Consider the following 18461-nt stretch of genomic DNA (forward strand, 5'->3'; position numbering starts at 1 on the left):
TGCAGGAATGTTATTTGGCCCTTTAAGTCCCTCATCAGCATAGATGGCTGTCTGGGAAGTGCCTTTAATGCATACTGTGTGCTGCTGAGGAGGAATTAGCATTCAAAGGGCATGTTAGAATGCAGATAACTTCACATATTAAATGTCAAGAAATTCCATTACTCAGCTGCCTACTTTTGCAAATCCCTGTTTGCAAAACAGTACCTACAGAAATTTTTCTGGACATTTAATAGATGATCATCTTAAAATATTGCAGTTGCTGCACGTTGTCCCTAATAGAAAGAATATTAAATAATGATGCTTTGTGCATCTTGCTTAGAGCAAGCTCCTGATTTTTATAAATACTTGGCACTTTCCACTGAAATCTTTGGAATATCTGGTCCTTCTCTTTTATTTTTAATGATTTCCTTATGTTTCAGGAAAAAAGATTACCTTTTAAAAAAGGATAAAGTTAGCCTCTGCTTTTTTATTGTTTAAGTTAATCTTTATGATTTTAAAACACCATTCTGAATAGCATGCTTTTCTTTCTTTTTTTCTGACTTTGCTACTGCCACAGAAGAAGTGTCTGCGAGGATAGTACAAGTAGTAACAGCTGAAGCTGTAGCAGTCCTGAAAGGTGAGCAGGAGAAAGAAGCCCAGCACAAAGATCAGCCTGGATCGCTGCCTTTAGGTAAAATGAGACAAAGAATGTTCCAGGTATCCTTGTGTCTGCAAATGTCTGTATGTATATTAAAAAATGCTGTTCCAGCTGTGTATTCAGGTTGGTTATGGTTGTGGGTAAACCGTAGCCACCACTGGATAAGTGCTGGAACCACAGGATTATGGCAGGATCCTTGTATTCCCGGTTCTTCATGGCTCTGTGAATGTCTCAGTCCCTGTTTGCTCTAACAGTTCTCAACCTTGTTTCTGACTCCTGAGTAGCGTGGCCATGGGTGTGTTTGGTTGTAGGGTATTGTCATCATGTTGGTTGGAACTGTTTGCGTTCAGCCATGTACAACATGAAGGATTAATGTCTGAAAAGGCAAAGAGAGAGTGGCATATAAAAAGAAAGTGAGGCTTTGCTGGTCGACTGGTAGCTGCTTAAATAGATGGAGGGGGAGCAACTCCACAGGAGGCAGAAAGGAATGTGGCACACCGGGTTGAGAGCAACGAGGCAGAGTGAGGGCAGACTGTGGAAGGAGTCACATGTGGTAAAAGCAAATGCCAGCAGTCTGTACAGGAAATGGTAACAATGCCACTGGTCCATGCTGTGTCTCCATCCTCCTGTTGCCTCCTTTGCGAAATATCTCTCTGAAATACAAGTGTGTGTGTGTGTGTGTGTGTGTACGTGTATGTGTGTATCTATCTATCGATAAATGAAGGTAGGTATACAGCCATTTGTACCTAAAGTGCTTCCTCCTTGCCAGAAACCTTCTGCAGTAGCTCAAAATATGTACACCAAAGGCCAGAGAAAACACATACTCCATCTTGAGGTAAGGAAGTCTTGCAAGCCTGTCCTAGGACAGATTCTGCTGAGTGCACTTACGTTGTGATTAAATCAAAGCAATGCCCTGCAGTGTTTCCCCTACAGGCACCATGCCTGCTTTGGTGCAGTGCTTGGCCCTTGCCTAGGAATGATTTAAAGTCAGTGAGTAATTTAGAATATTTGTTGGAAATTTGGTTCCCAAGGTTTTTTGCTTCATTGAAATTAACTTAGAACTGCAGCAGGGAGATGTGTTGCTTGGTAATTGCCTTCTTTGCAGAGACTCAGTTTTACATGGAAGACCCCAGTTCTCCAAATCACTTCACTCAGGCCTGGGAGAGGCAAAATGGATATTCGGTTCCATCTAGTCAGATAAGTAATTTAAAAGACATTGTGAGAAGTATGTCTTCAGTTAACAACTGTTGGTGTTACAGTTGCTGTGGTCAGATGCATTGTGATGAATTTATAAATCTCTGTCCCTGGACAGCACATCTTAAGGACAAGTCACATATCGTCTTTTCCAAATCACACTGAAATCAATAGGAGGAAGCCTGGAAAATTCTGTTGGGGCTTTGAAAGTGGCCTGTCTGTGCTTGGCAGGAAGCCCTGAACTGTAAACTGAGATCTGCCTGTTGAAAGGTGCCGTTGATAAGACAGATCTGTTAAAACAGATTTGTTTGGCGTTTTTTTTTAAACACTTGTTAAGCCCCAGGAGTGGATGTGTTTTTAAAGAAAAAAATTCTCAAAGTGATTGGTATGAGATAAAATGCAGAGGTTATGCTGAATTCATTTGAGAAGCTTGTTTAGGATTTCATCATACCTGAATTGAAATAATTGAAAAAAAAAAAAAAATCTTTTGTTTTCAGCATCTGATCTCATGACTGGGAATGAATGTAAATCCCAGTCCAAATGCATTTAAGTTTTAACTACGCCTTGTTCAGCTGAATCACTGTTATGTCACAGCTGATACAAGTTCCCTGTGCATTTAGACAAGCAATATTTGCATGTGTTCTGTGATTAACCTTGAACTCAGCAGAAGAAAAAAAAAGTGTGCAGAATGGAGTTTTTTCATGTAGTTTTTTTCAAGGTAGATTGAAGAGATTGGATGCCAGTTTCTGATAGTTCGTGTGAATTTGTAATAATACCACATGTGCTCAGATGCTTTTTTGTTGTTGCCTTGGGTGACTCAAGGTTTTTTAAGAGGCAATACTGATTTAAAAGAGTATCTTGTATTTGATTTTTATATTGTGCTCTATGACCAAAATTTTGTAAATAATTCATACCATTAGAAAACAAACCAACCACAGAAAAATAAATCCTTTTATTATAATTTCAAAAGTCCATGTATTCTGCTAGGGTCTGTCTGAAAATCCAGCAGGCATGAGTCCCCATCAGATTAGTTCCTCAGCTGGGCAGAACCCAACTGACTGCAGCTTGTATCATGTATTGCTCTTCCTGGAATTAACAGCTGTATCTCATTTTCACTGTTTGATTTCTAGCAGTTGAAGAGTCAGCCAACCTGCCTCCTTCCCCACCTCCTTCACCAGCTTCCGAGCAGACTGGAGTTCTGGAGGAAGGTAAGGGTTTCCTGGACATTCCAGTGCAGAGCTGTCAGCAGGGGGATGAGACATGAATCTAAAGGATGGGGGAATCAGAAAATGGAGATACTTTCTGCAGTGGAGATACGTCTCATGTGAAAAGATAAGACATTCCCAGCAATAACTCCCCATCTGCAAACCAATTGCAGCGTATAGATGAGGTAGACACATGCACAGAGGTAGCTGAGGGATATGCTAAGAACATCCATGCCAAAGAAAAAGAGATAGTGTTGCTCACTTTTTTATTTGTATGCAATATGAGCCAAGATGTCTGCTGTCCCAGTGTGGTCACTGTAACTGCAATTAAGTATGAGTCATCTTTTGTTTCTTGAGATTTGTTTGGCTGCATTTTTAAAATTACCATTGCCTTTTGGTTTGGAATCTTAAATGCATGAAAGCAAGGAGATTCAGAGCTGGATCATTTCTTTGACCCCCAGCCTGTAATTCATGCTCCAGTGTCTACATGTATTGGGGTTTCAGTACACAAAGTGCAGCAGTCACATTCGAGTCTTAAAAAGCAAATCTCTATTCTATTCTGCACAAGTGTTCAGTTTCAGTAACCCATGGCCACTGTATTTTCCTCCTGCTGAAATCTCCTCTAGCAAAGAACTGAAGCGTTGGCTTAATGTTAAGCAGAGGCCTAAATCCCAGTGAAGCGGCTGCAGTGTAAGCATATGCGTGAGTGCTTTGTTCAACAGAAGACAGCTGCTGCATCAAGGCCATCAGTATAGGGAGACAGCCGTGTGTTAAAATTGAGCTGTATCATGGGGTTAAGAAGGAAGGATTTGGGTTCAGAATCTCCAGGGGACTGTCAGTTTAACTCTGCCATGTCAGTAACATTTTTATGTGTCCACTTACTTCTTGGATTTTCTTTCAGCATTTTCTCTTTCTTTTTGTTACATAAGTGCATGAAAATAATTTCTTATCATCTACTGAACAAACTTTGTTGGTATTTTAACACAGAGCCTCTATGAATTTTGCAAGTGGATGGCTGCTATTTCACATGCTAGCATGCTCTGATTGAGTTTTTGAGGACACTGCAATTAGGCATGTTCCATCATGCAGTCATTTTTGAGACAGTGAAATTACAGGCTGTGGTAACAACAACATTTGTCAGTCCACTCTACTGGAAGGGCCTACTGGGTGTGGTTACTAACAGTTATAAAGAACTTGAATTTGTTTTTAAAAAAACATCTGCCCATTGTGTGTTTGAAAAATAATACAGCAATTCCTAGACTCATCACTCAGAGGCAGTGGCAATCAAAACTATTAACTGAAAAGAGAACTCGTAAGGCATTAGCAAAGGTTTTTAGAATTGTTACCAGGGCTTTATCACTCTTTTTTAATGTATAGTTCACTTGGCTAGTCCTGTGTATGCTTTTTGATTTTTCATATCACAGTAAAGGGCATGTTCTTCTGCTTCTGGCCACTGTCAAGGTTCTTCCATTAGCCTCAGCTTTAGGTTTGGCTTTGTGTGCTGCTTATATCAGCTGCGTATTTGCATGTATTTTAGGATTTTATAAGGTACTTATATTTGTTAATTGACAGGAGGTTGTAGATTGGCCCCTAAGCAAAGGGAAAGCATTTTGCTAGTTGTACTAACACAGGAAGGTGGCAAAACACTCTACAGCTTGAGGTATTATCTACTGCCAGACTGCAGTTCCCAGCTGCGCAAATGACTCAGCAACTCACTTAACATTATTGGTTTTCTCTTTACTTTCACATAGAATTGAATTAAGATAATAGCACTTACCCTGCAGAGGTGGTTACAAGCACTGAAAGGACAGTGTTTGGGAAATGTTTCCATGATTTACACAACGTCATGGTTTTTAATAACTTTCAAATAATTTTCTTTAACATTATTCAAAAGAGACTTTTCCATGACATGGAAGACTTTGATTTAATGCTCCATTTTTAAGAGCAGATGGCTGGTTTGTAAGGGAAGTATGGACAAAAGTGATGTCCTGAGTCTTTAATGCACTGTGCTGGAAGCTTCTTGTTTATGTCTGGCTCTCAAGCAGGAACTCACAGTAAAGTTGTTTGAAGCAGCAGAAAGAACTTGGAAATAATTTCACCAGAAATATATTATGTTGCGTTTTACAAAAGTATCAGTGTTATCAGTTCAGTGTAGTAAAAATGGTAGTAAAAATCTTGTGCTCTGCTCGGTATCAGAAGATATGGTCCCTGTTTTCTGTGGGTAAGTTCAGTTTTTGGTGGCCTGAGGGAGCCAGGCCTGTCAATTTTATTCGGGCAAAGTTCCCATTCAGAAGAGTTTGCCTCAGTAGGGTTTGACCCAGTTTTACTGTACTTGTTTAAACCTCCCATTCCCTATACCATCTGGCTATCCATCGTCATGCATCTTAACATTGTCTGTCTTTCTGCTTAGTAAAATACAGTTTATTAATTTCTTGAACAAAAAAGGTGAGTACTTGGTGTATCTGCCTCAGACCTTTTTTTTCCTTCTCCTAGAAGCTTTTCCTAATGCACTTGTCAGTGTGTGTTGCATTGCTTTGAATCCAAGAGACTTCTTCAGTCAACGTAGGAAGGAAATCACTGTTGTAGACTGACAAAGGTGGATGTGGCCAGCCATGCAGCAAACACAAATTAAAAAAAAAAAAGGTAGGAAAGACAGAGAGGTTTTTGGGTCAAGTTTATTTCATGAGAGAAAGGAGTCAGTTGGATGTAGGTTTCTTTGATTTGGCTGCAGGAAAGCATTCAAATGAACCTGTCCCTTTTTACTGCTGCAGAAGGTAAGAGAACTGATTTGCCTTATTGAAATTATTATATTTATTTCAACTATAATAACATAATTTTGTTCAGGAAATTAAATTCTCCTTAGCACCCTCTAATCCGTTTATCAGTTGTATCTGGTCATGCAGGACTGATGTAATACTCTAATTTCTCAGCATTTCTTTTGTGCTCTGTGCCTTTTGACGACAGTCAACAACGTCTTCACGTAAAAAAATTTTTAAACATTACAGGATAGAAGGGTGCCTCTGATGGACTGTCTTCCACTTTAAAATAGGCAGGTTAGCCTTTATATACCAAGTAAGAATGTTTTATAAACTGAAAAGAAACAAGTGTCATATGAAAATGGATCTATTGATGGTGAAAATTACTTCTTGAAAGGCATTCTCAAAATATACAAGGAAGGTAAAGCAGAATTAGCCTTTGTGAGAAGTGATTTTAATCTTGGACTTTAAAATGCATTAGGGATTTTTCCCATGCTTTGAGATGGAAAAGATTAGAAGGGACTATAATAACAAAGGATTTTTCTTGTTGCTGAAATAAAAGCATAGCCTCCTTAGAAGACATCATTATCCTGTTAATTAAATTATTGCATTAATTCTGAAAATATCTTTATTCAAACTGATAAAAAACCAGTGTAAATCTGTAAAATAGCCACAGATGTAACAGCCCCAAGCAGTACCAGGCTTTGCACTCCTGGTGATTTTGGACCATCATAATAGCATGTATTTTTACTGCTGTCAGTTCCTGCAGTTTTAAGGAGCAGAGGCAAGGCCTCTGTTTTCTTGCCTACAATCTGTTCAGAGCCCATAAAGAAGGGATTTTCAGCCTTGTTTGCAATAGTATAGAGAAGTCCTGGGATTTCACCTTCACTCTTGCTGATGCATTTTGCTTTTGAAGGTCCGTGGTAAATGTGGGTAAGTAAACCCACAGTTGGAAGGAGAACCTCCCCTTCTGCACATCTCCCTTCTCTGTGTTCAGCTTCTGACCATATCAACCTTCTCTTTTTCTCTCCATGTTGTCTCAGTTCCAGCTGAAGAGGTGGCAAGTGATTCAGCTCTTGTGTTCAGTAATTCGTGGGCTGGTGTGAGGGCACCCTGCAGAGAAGGGGGAGTTGAAATTTTGAACCTTCTTGGATTTAGGAGGGAGTTGATTCCTGGTCTCTCATGCCTTGAACTGTGGGCTCACCCCCTTGCAACTTGCCTTTTGCAAACTGTGAGCCCCCTCAAATCTGTTGCAGAATTTTGTAGATGCTTCTGTGGAGAAGAAATCCACAGGTTCTGCACTGCAAGTAGATTGAGATGATTCTCTGCAACCTTGCTTCTGGCTCTTAAGTGCTAGGGAAAAATGGGAAGCTTGGGCACAGCACTGTGCTTAGCATTTCCTATTGCAGTTCTCTGCAGAGCTTCCTGCTTGGCAGAAGTGGGTTGCCAGGTTGTCTTTCCACACCTGCCTCTTTTAATATTGCATAAACCCCTGAATCTGGGGGTTGGATTCCGCTAAAAAGAGAAGCAGCTAAACTATTGGTGGTTCAGGCACTCTTTTCCCTGAAAGAAACTGTGAATACAGTTCTCTTAAACTGAGTTCCATGTGTGGTCTTTGTCCCCACAGCATACCTTCGGTCCCAGCCAGCCTGAGCGCTGGCACTAGTCTTAAACATGGGCGATCTTTCTTTTGCAGGACAGTGATACATAGAGAAGCTGCTAATATTGACATTTGTTGCTACTTTTTTTTCCTTTTCAGGGGTGATTGAGCCTGAATGGGTTGCTCCTTCAGCAATCCTTTCCTAGGCAGAAAAAATCCATGCCATGACATTACAGGACGCTTGCTGCCAGTTGCTGCAGAAAGCAGAGGTGCTTTTTCTAAAGACACAGAGGTTGTTTTGTTATGGTGTACTATAGAAAGAAACTTAAACCTTACTGCTGTTTGCCAGGAAGAACCTTAGAGCTCTTAGGATTGGTTTGGATCAAAATTGTTTCCAAGACTTGGGTAATGGCAGTTAGGGTAGCATTCCTGAGCCATCTTGTTTTGGCGTCCCACAAATAGGTCTGTTATGCTGCCTGTGTTAAAGCCTTGCTTTCTGGCTTAGTGTTTTAGATCTAAGAGTGGAAGCTTTGGGGGCTCTGGGGGAAATCCTCTAAGTTATAATTGCCTGGAGAAATACCAGGGACACAAAGTATGGACTTGTACTTGAAGCTGGTAGGAAATCCAGTCGAACAGCTCAGTGTTAATCAAACTGCTAGTTGTCATACACTGAGAATAGTAATAAACATCTTTTCTCTAGCACTAGAGTGTTTAGTTTTTCATAGCTTTATTCGTGATGAGAGGACTCCTCAGCCTACAGGAGGTCCCCTAGAGGTCTCCTCTCTGGTTTGTACAGATGAGGTGGTAGGCCAGTCATTTTCATTGGGTAGTGTTATTTTTCTTTGTCTTGCAAAAACAACTCAAACTACCCCTCCCTGTACCTGTCAGTAGCTGGTGTAGTCCCGATTATATGATTTTCTGCAAGGCTACAGTGATGGGTGAATAAAGCTGTCATTCCAAAGCATTATCAAACACCGAGGCGGGAGCCAGTTCATCCACGGAAACATGACACAACAGCGTAAAATATAGGACTAACAGAGACTGCTGTGAGCAGCAGTTTGTGGCCTTTACCAGGAAAAAAAGGTAGCTAGCTATTTGGGGAAGGGTTTTTCTTTTGTTGTTTAAACACTGCTTATTTATAGGAAAAAGAAGAAAGTGGGGAATTTTGAAACAGATACAAGAAAAATAAAGCCACCACTGGCCAAAATGTAAGCTGGTTTTCTTTTTAATTAAAGAACTTTTAAATTTTTACACTTCTAAGTACTAAATCTGATTATTATGAGGGATACAACTATGTCAGGACACTTCAGAGGTTTTTAGTATAGTTAGTCGGGTGTATAATACATATGGGTATAGTGCGACTTGTGAGATGTGGTTTGTGCACAGCATGTGTTCTTCTAAGTAATTAGTGTGTAGTTTTGAAATTCACTTACTCCTAGGGTTGGTTTATGTGATGTTTGTAAATCCAATAGAAAAGGCCAGGTACATAGTCCATGTGTTAAAATGCACAACTGCCTCATTCCTTCATCCTGCATTAACCCATAGCCTGGATGGTATCATCCACTCTCCAGCATGACATAGTGGCTGGTGCTGCTAGAGCATGTGTCCATCCTGTCTTATTTTTTCTGTGTCTGTCTGTCTGTCCTGCAGCCTTTGTCTGTGTGTGTCTGTTTGTAAATGCAGGGGTGGAGGACTGCAGGGAGTGGCATAGACACCTGACGCCCTCCATTTCAGTGTCTGTGCCCGAGGAGGAGCCCTACAATTTGGATGCAGAGTACTATGAACACCCTTTGTTCAGCTTGCAGTGGACTGGCTCTAGTACACACCCCAGTGCCACAGTGAAGAGCACAGAGGTCTTGTTGGGCCATGATGAAAGTGAACTGAGCATGGTCCCATTTGGTTCCTCTTCCCCTCTACTCACCTGCCATCTGTTCCATTCTTTATGTGCCTGGGATTGCTGCCTTCTGGGGAGGGAAACCTAGTTGTATTTTCTCCCCAGATGGAAGTGACGCCCCTCCAAAAGTCTCTCCATGTCTAGGTAAAGCTGCAGCATGAACAAGTGCAGCTTTGGGGTCAGTGTAACCCTGATTCCCACTTAAATCAGGGCTCTTGTTCTTCAGGCTTAGCTTATAGCAGAACCAAAAGGAGAAGCTAGGTAAAGGAACTGGAAGCTAATTTGTTCTTTGTGCCAGAGAAATACTGCCAAGAACAGTACACAAAGTAGGCCAAAATATTGTTACTGAAAGTAAGTCAGTTGTTTACACAATGGGGAAAAAATACGTCTATTCCAAAGATAGCTGTGGAAGGACTTTAATTCTCCAGGAGGTGAAGTAAATAAGTTTTACCCCAGTGTACACAGGTAATTTCAGGCCGTATTGGGTCATGTTTGATTTCCAGTTGTTTTGTGGACACACTCCATTTGCATTGTGCCAGCTGACTGCAAACACAGAGGGAAAAAAGCCTCTCTGTACCTCCTTTTCTATGAGCTGAGCACATCAGTAAGTAGTATTTTATCAGTGGGGATTATGTAAAAGTAAAATGGCTTTTGAGGAATCAAGAGAGAAGCTTTTTCAGTGACTAACAGAACAGCTGACTTCTCAAAGGTGAAATAGATGATGTTTCATTTCACAGCACTCAGTCTTGGGAGCTGAAGTTAAAAATAGTACTGAATCCTCTAAAGGTTTGTGTCTCAGGAAGATAGAGCTGTCTCCCTGAAACTGGTCACTGGGTCATTTTAAGAAAAGCAGAGTTTTCAGAATTAACAGGATAATTACAGAATTAACAGCCTAATACTGTAACAGCACCAATAAGAGATCAGAGCTAATAATTGAAGATTGTTAATGTCAGCATGTCTAACTGAAAGTAGGGAGATAGAAAAATCACAGAGATAGCCTTACTTTAGCTGTGTGCCTGTAGCTTTACATAACAGCCTGGTTAGTTTATGGGCAGTTTCCTTTTCAGTCATATCATCTGCCTCTGGTGAAAATGTAAAATCTCAGAACGTATATGTGGGGGAGAAAAAAGGGGAATAAGGTGGATCATGAGTGGAAAGACAGGCATTATGAGACCCTGAGATCCTCTCAGCTGGTGAGAGCACGGTGCTAAAATGCCAAGATTCAATCCCTGTACGGGCTGTTCACTTGAGAGTTGGACTCAATGATCCTTCTGGATCCCTTCCAATTGAGACTTTCGTGTGAAACAGCTGTCCTTGCTGGCCAGCAGTCTGTTTGGCATAAGAGTCTGCTGCATAAAGGGAGGTTATACGATACTTCTGTTAATTCAGGGATAATTTTCTAGCTTGAGTAATTATCTTTATTCATGTGGCTTTGTGTAAAGTGTTTCAGGAAATGAAGGAGTATTGCTCAGAGTAAAATAAGAGGCTTTCCTTAGCATTTTTTAATTGAGAGGGATGCACATACAAAAGTACATAAAATCAGAAAAAGAAAAGTAAAGCAAGTTTTTCAAGTCAGGGTCTTTTGTAGCTGGAGACCTGTTGTCCTGCAAGGCTGCTTTTACAATCTGCCTATATGCAACTATTTCTGTAATGCTCAGGCATTGGTCCAGGTCTGATTCTGAATCTTCTGGCTTCTGTTCATTTAAGATACAGTATCTAACCTTAATTATCTTATATGTTATTAATAATGTGTTGTTCTTTACATAGTGATATTTTCTCAGCCTCAAATAGTGTTTATGTTTCTTAAATCACTCCTTTAAGGCCATAGCTGAAATGGATGATTGATTGTCTGGTTTTCAGTGGGCCTATCTCCAGAGAAAAATGAAGCCCTTGTAATACCAAGAGGCTGGATACAGCCATTTCCAGATTTAAAACCACTTTTAAATGGTTCTTAAAATGAAGAGTCCTCGTGTTAAAATAGTGATTTTTACATACAGATTTCAGATGTCAGGCAGTGTAAGGGAGAAATTGTTTATAAACCCATTAGTGTAGGAATCTTGGCAGAAATCTTGCAAAAACCATTCGTTATTAGCCATGCATAAGGCCTGTTAAAACTATGAAAGTTCTCAGTATTTTCCAAATCCAGGATTCATACAACAGATTGACTTGCTGGCATTCAGCAGTCTGTATTACCAAGGTCAATGGAAAGAAATCAATGCCTCATACCTTCCTCCACCTCAGTTGAATGTCTTGTACTGGACTAAACAGCACATTTATCAGAAAAATATCAGTGTACTTTGAACTCATTGATGCATTAGTGTTGTCAGAGCCATCCATCATTCCTTTCCATCTCCATTTCCAATGACTATTGACCCACTGTCATCCTTGGGAGAGGTATGCCTGTAAAACACTTTCTGCTCTCATCTTACAGCATAAACATGCTTGTCCGAGGGTAGGCAGGCTTTTGGTTTGGTTTTTTCCCTAGGGAAAATTCAGCTCCATGGTGGCTAAAATGAACTGGTACTGGCAGTCCTTCACAGATTTAAATCGAAAATATTGAGCTGAAAAAATTATGTAATGCAGTCCTGAAAGGGTTATGTAAAAGCAGTCCTGTTCAGCTGTGCGCTTGGTGTTTAGTGTTGGTGTTGATGTCACCTCCTTTTTTCCACCCCTGAGAAGAAGAACCAGTAGAGTCTGATGGCTGTGGAAGTGAAACCTGCTGCTCTTCCTGGGAAGCAAGTGGGGAAAGAGCACGGGCCCCTTAAGCCTTTGGACCAGGCAAAGGGCCTCTGTGAGGGTCAGTCTGATTCTGGTTCAGTGTGTCATGAAGACAAAGTGCCAAGTGTGGCATTCAGCAGGGAGAGTGTGACCTTTGTGGTGGGAGCGCTCCTGAAAGATACACCCCCTTCCTTGGCTGAGGAAGGTGTGTCCTCCTTAGATTTGCATGTGTTTGCTGCCAGCAAATCCTTCTCCGGCTTTCTCCAGTGCTTTCCAAGGCTGCTTCATTTTCTGTTTTTTCCCATTTATTGGTATGACTGCTCTTGTTATTATGCTTGAAGAGTGTGTTGTGGATAATATGATTGTGTAGGTGCTGTATGACAACATGGTTTCCCACCGCTGCAGCTGATTCCTGATTTTTTACTTTGCCATGATAAAATATGCTTTGCAGCTAAGCTTATTCCTGTGTGTAAGCCTTCTTACCCCATCTCAGATGTGTTTGCCAGTCACATTGCTAATCTATGTTTTTTCTTTTCTTTTTGGTGCAGAGGTTTGTCTGCATTTATTTCAAACAGCAGATTTACTGCCTTTGACTGTGAGATAAAGATGCTTAAACTGTAGAAATGTTTCCGTTTGCAGTGTGCAGGTTTTTTGTTTGGTTGGTTTGGGTTTTTTGTGTATGTTTCAGTGCTTTCTGGTTTAGCTTCCTTAGAGCTATTGCTTCTTATATCATACCCTTGTCATCCATTCAATCCACCCCTCCTCTCCTCAGTCATTGCTAGAACTCTTATTTTTTGTGTGTGTCACCTTATTACAAATGGTTAACCCTGCTGGAGTGCCCTTCTTAGGCAAAATCTCTATCACTTCCCCTGGGACATTTCCTTTGAAATGAAGGTTAGGATTGGGTGCACTGGGTGAAGTTTTGACTTAGTCTCTGAGCAAAATATTTACTGCAGTCATCTTCCAGTACATAAGAACTAGGCTTCAGTATTTTTCTTTTAGTGGTATTTCTCTTCAGCCAGTGGAACAAGGTGCAAAGACACCTTGTGTGGAGTAGTGATATACCCACTCCCTACCTAGGTAAGGAATCTTGCATTTAGGAGGCTTGTGTTCTGGATGGCCCAGCTGAAGAACACTGAATTCCTTTGGCAGTCAGAATATGTTTTGATGCTGTTGGTATCGCTCACTTGCACTACAGTAAAAGACACCAGTAGGATACATGGTGAAAAGCAGTATCTAGCTATTTAATTTCTGTGAAACGAGGATGACATCAGCCCAATGGCCATGCTTTATACTTCATAGGGTTTGCAAGTCAGTCACCAAATGTAAAAACATAAAGGAGCAAAATTACTGTAGTTGTAGATTTCTGGTTTGATTACCTGTAGAGTTTAGAATGGCAGTTGCTTTTTTGACTCAGTATTAATATATGCAAATATTTAAAGAATGAGCAATACTTGGATACTAATCGTTCTAAAAACAGTCAGATTCATCAGAGCAAAAAGATGGCTCCATGGATTTCAAATCAGATCTGAGGAAATTCATAGTTGACTCAATGCTAGTTGTAACAAGCTTTAGAAAAAACTCATAAAACCTTTTTTACAGATTAGTGCAGAAAGATATGCCACATTCCGCAGTCTTTTTCTTCATGTTTTCCATTATGGGAAGATTTCAATGAGATAGGAATCATTATCTTCCACAGGACATTAAAAAAAGATCAAGCTATTAATGATTAACAGAGTAGGCATTAAAAAAGAAACTTAACTAGGTATTACTCTCTGAAAATATAGTGGCAGAGTATACGAGTAGCCTTTTTAGTTTCAAATTAACTTAATAAGGGCCTGATCTAGAGTCCCAGAAACATGCCAAGTATTCTTTGACTTCAGCTACAGCTGTAGGTGACTGGCCATTTTGAAGACCAGACCTTCAAGATCTGGGACTGTTAATAGGTCTGTTGCTGATTTCCACATGCTGGTTTCGTGACAGCAGTGAGATTTTGGTCTTTTGACAAAGAGCGAGTGTTAAAAGTTGTTACAGTTAAAAAGACAGCCTCTTCTGAAACTTGCAAAACCCTTTGCATGCATTATCTCTTTAGTTTAGGCTGCATGTAGTATAAAAATGTAAAAAATACATAGAAATGTATAACTATGTATGTTTTAAGTATCAGCAACACACAAAGGTACTATTGATTCCTTTAAAGTTGCAGACTTTACTAACACAAAACTAACATAAGAGTCCAGCAAAGCTTCTAATGAAGTGAGGTTATTTGTGGCTTTGCTGTTATATAAACAAATCATGAAGATGAAGAATTTACATGAAATCATCTCATTTCAGTGCTTACATTTATATGTATACAACTCACATTTTTTATTTATTGAAAGGAAACTAGTATTTAACATTTTAAAGCAGATTTCTAGGCAGATGGCCTTGCTGGATGCTCACATCTTTCTTCCTTTCCATTCCATCATTCATACCAAAATGTTGTAAGCCACATGACTGCCTGCCTGTAAGTGCTTTAAATAATTTTGCTATAAAACCCAAACAAACTACTTCAGATTTATTTGCAGCCACGAAGATGGAATTCCATGTCCAGGAGGGCACACGCCCTTTTGCAGAAGAACCATTAGACACAAAGCAACATGACTCTGGGAAAGACAGTAAGACTGTTGAGCAACCTAAATATGATGCCTTAGTTCCACAGTCAGCAAAAGCAGAGGCTGCAGATAAAAAGGATTCAGAGAGCAAAGACAAAGAAAAAATCCTTTCATATCCATCAGAATGGATCTTGAAAACTGATTCACAGAAGAAAGGGGAAGCCAGTTTTGCAGAACCTGCTGCTAAGCCTCCTGCTCCTCAAGAACAAAAGCACTTGTCATCTCAACTGCCTGAAGAGAGCAGGACGGAAGAAAGGACTGTAGGTATGCCCTCATCAACCAATCAAGCTATGGCTATCAAATTTCAAGACAACCTCAAAGATGTCAAAGGTGGTGCCATCAGCCATGGTGAAAGTTCTCTATTGCTACCAGAACCCAAGGCAGAAGCAGCCAAAAGTGAACTTCCTTCAGGCCCATCTCTTGCTCTCCCGCAGGAGCTTTCACTCAAAGATGGTTTCAAAACACACCAGGAACCCACTGACCAACTGTTTGCCAAAAATCTCAGTAAAGATGAGCAGATCCACAAAGACAGGACATTATCTCTACAAGAAGTCTCAGCAGTAACTGTAGATGGCTTGAAAACTCCAAGCACCCCAAAAATCCCTCCATGGGGGGAGGAAAAGGACATGACTAAGGATGAGAGCGATGAGGAAGAAAGGTATGACTTCTATGATAAAGGGGAGGCTCAAATGTTAGATAATGGTAAATTTACCGCAAAACCTGAAGTTAAGACAGGCTCCCTAGACAAAACAGACTTTCAAAAGGATGGTGAAGCTAAAAAGTCACCTGATACTCTCAAAGCAGAAAAAGAAATGGACCAAAGTGAGCTCTCAGCAGCAGCAGATGTGAAAAGGGAGACGCAGCAAAGCATGCAGGTACCCCCAGCTAAGTTAAGCCATGAACTGACCCTTGATAAAACAGTAGAGCACCCTGATAGCACTCAGTTATCCAGAGTAACAGAGAAAGCTCCTGAGGTACCAGGTTTAACCACTGAGAAGACTCCTACTCTTGAAGCTTCTCAAGAGAAAGATGTTAAAGAAGATACTGCTAAGACAAGTGTTTCAGCTCCTCATCAACTGAAAGAAGAGGAGGATCAGTCAGGAATGTCGAAGTATTTTGAAACCTCTGCTCTGAAGGAGGAAGCATTTAAAGCAGATGGTCTGAAACAAAGCAGTGATTACTATGAGCTAAGTGACACTAAAGAGAGTAAATATGAGCCTTATCAGAAAGGTCGTCTAATACCTGAATATGAAGAGGAGGAGGAAGAGGAAGAATTACAGACAGAATTGAATCAGCAGCAGAATGTGCATACTCGTGAAATGGGGTACAGTACCCTGGCTCAGAGCTATACACCAGACACATCTGAAGAACCTAGTTCCCCAACAGAAAGAATGTTCACTATTGACCCCAAAGTCTATGGGGATAAGAGAGAACTTCACAGTAAAAACAAAGATGACCTAACTCTGAGCAGGAGCTTGGGACTTGGGGGGAGATCTGCAATTGAACAGAGAAGTATGTCTATTAACTTGCCCATGTCCTGCCTGGATTCAATAGCCCTAGGATTTAGTTTTGGTCGTGCACATGATCTTTCTCCCCTCGCTTCAGATATTCTAACAAACACTAGTGGAAGTATGGATGAAGGTGATGACTACTTGCCAGCAACCACACCAGCACTGGAGAAGGCCCCCTGCTTCCCCATTGAGAGTAGAGAGGAAGATAAGCACATGGTAGAAGAAAAAGCCCAGCCTGAGACCTTGGCTGAGCCATCTTTCCAGGCCAAAGATTACTACAAAAATGGGGCTGTCCTGGCTCCTGACCTGCCTGAAATGTTAGATTTGGCAGGGACAAGATCTAGATTAGCCTCTGTGAGTGCAGATGCTGAGGCAGCACAGAAGAAGTCAGTTCCTTCTGACAGTATTGTGGAAGACAGCAGCACAGCCCTGCCACCTGTAACAAATGAAAACCACGTAATTCTAAAAGCTGAAAGTCAGCTGGAAGACTTGGGCTACTGTGTTTTCAATAAGTACACAGTACCACTCCCTTCTCCAGTTCAGGACAGTGAGAATTTAACGAGTGAAACCTGTCCCTTCTATGAAGGCACAGATGAAAAACTGAGACGTGGCCTCACTCCTGACCTGTCTTTAATAGAAGTGAAGCTGGCAGCTGCTGAAAAATCAGAAGACTTCCTCAGTGAAAAAGACTTAGGTCAGCATGGTGAGCCCATTCTGGTGAGGGACTTTGAGCAGGAGAAAAAGGAGAAACTGGATACTGTGCTAGAAAAAAGTGAAGATCAAGTTGACTCTAAAGAGGTCTGTTCCATTAAAGGGGTAGAACCAGAGATGACAAGAGCTGAGGCAATGTTAGAAAGGAAAGAAGAAAGTGTGGCTAGTAAAGTTCATTTACCTGCCGATACCATGTATGACAGAATTTCTGCTTCAGAGATAGCAATAGAAAAGGATTCTGTTTGTTTGTTGATGGAGAAGGAGAAGGCTCTTAGTGTTGTTCCTGAAATAGCTGAGATAGAAGCTCCAGTTAAACCAGATTACAATGCTATTAAGCATGATATGGAGGTGGCTGCAAGGAGAGCTGACCAAGAATATCAGAATAAGTTAGACGCTAAGATTAGTGAGGTTGTTTCTCTTCCTTTAGGGAAGGACAAAGCCTCTCTTAAAAGAGCAGAGCCTGAACCCAAAGACACTCAGCAGAAAGACGAGACCACCTTCTCCAGAGAAGCAGAGGATGCAGATGTACTTTCCAGGACTGAGCCTAGTTATGTGAAGGACAGCACCAAACTGTCAGAAACAGAAATTAAGGAAAAAGTAGCTAAGCCAGATCTGGTACACCAAGAAGCAGTTGATAAAGAGGAGTCTTATGAATCTAGTGGAGAACATGATCAAGCCCAAGAAAGTTTGAATGGAGAATCTGTGAAACCAGAGGATATCAAAGCAGAACATCCAAAACCTGCCATGTCTGGGGAAGAGATGCCTACACAGTTAGCAGCAAAGGGGACTTCTGTGGAACTCCTCTTTCCAAAAGCTGAGCCTCTTCAGGAGGAGCCTGCTGAGATTCAGATGGAGAGCATACCACAACCTGTAGAGGAAGTTGAAGAGATTCTTGATAGAGCTGTGAAACCTATGGAAACCCAAAAGCTGCTGCCATGTGAGCTGGCAGCTGGAGCCCTGAAAGGGGAAGAATATGAGGAAGAAGAGGTGGAAGCCGGGCAAGAAGCAAAAGAAGAGGATAAACAGCATCTTGTATCAGAAATGCCCCCAGACTTTGGCAAGCCTGCTACTGAAGAAATGGGAGCCAAGGGTAGCCCAGAAGCACTGCCTGAATTGAAAGGCATTATTGAATCAGTGGTGACAGTGGAGGATGACTTTATCACAGTGGTGCAGACAACAGTTGATGAGGGTGAATCTGCTTCTCACAGTGTGCGCTTTGCTGCTACTCAGCAGGAGGACATCGAAACAGGAGATTCCCAGGCTGAAGAGGACCTTGATGTTGAAGAAGTGGAAGTTGAGCCGAAGGAAGGCTCCCGAGAGGCTCCTGCTTCACCCCAGAGAGAAGAAATCCTGCTCACTAACTACAAAACGGAGACGTGTGATGACTACAAAGATGAAACAACAATTGATGACTCCATCATGGACACAGACAGTCTCTGGGCAGACACTCAAGGTGTGCATTATCCTTTCTGTTTTGTCTGTTGAATATTTTTGCTTCCAAATCATAATGATTGAAAAGCAAAATTATTACAGTTATAAAAGTAATCTCAGCATGTTTCAGAAAAATGGTAAAAATTAAATTTT

General features: G+C 41.0%; 1 protein-coding gene across 50 annotated transcripts in view; it reads left to right on the forward strand.

Annotated features, from left to right (window-relative positions):
* The window catches only part of MAP2 (microtubule associated protein 2), a 237265-nt gene that overhangs the window by 187179 nt on the left and 31625 nt on the right, over nucleotides 1-18461 (forward strand). For 25 of the 50 annotated variants that reach the window (XM_048310160.1, XM_048310170.1, XM_048310156.1 and 22 more), the window contains 3 exons: nucleotides 557-670; nucleotides 2962-3039; nucleotides 14557-18330. In XM_048310160.1, coding sequence (XP_048166117.1) covers nucleotides 557-670; nucleotides 2962-3039; nucleotides 14557-18330 — 3966 coding nt within the window. The remainder of the gene's footprint in view (nucleotides 1-556; nucleotides 671-2961; nucleotides 3040-14556; nucleotides 18331-18461) is intronic. The other 25 variants (XM_048310197.1, XM_048310201.1, XM_048310200.1 and 22 more) reach the window with 7 other exon arrangements.

Source organism: Corvus hawaiiensis, chromosome 7 (assembly GCF_020740725.1).
Source record: "Corvus hawaiiensis isolate bCorHaw1 chromosome 7, bCorHaw1.pri.cur, whole genome shotgun sequence".
Lineage (NCBI taxonomy): Eukaryota > Metazoa > Chordata > Aves > Passeriformes > Corvidae > Corvus > Corvus hawaiiensis.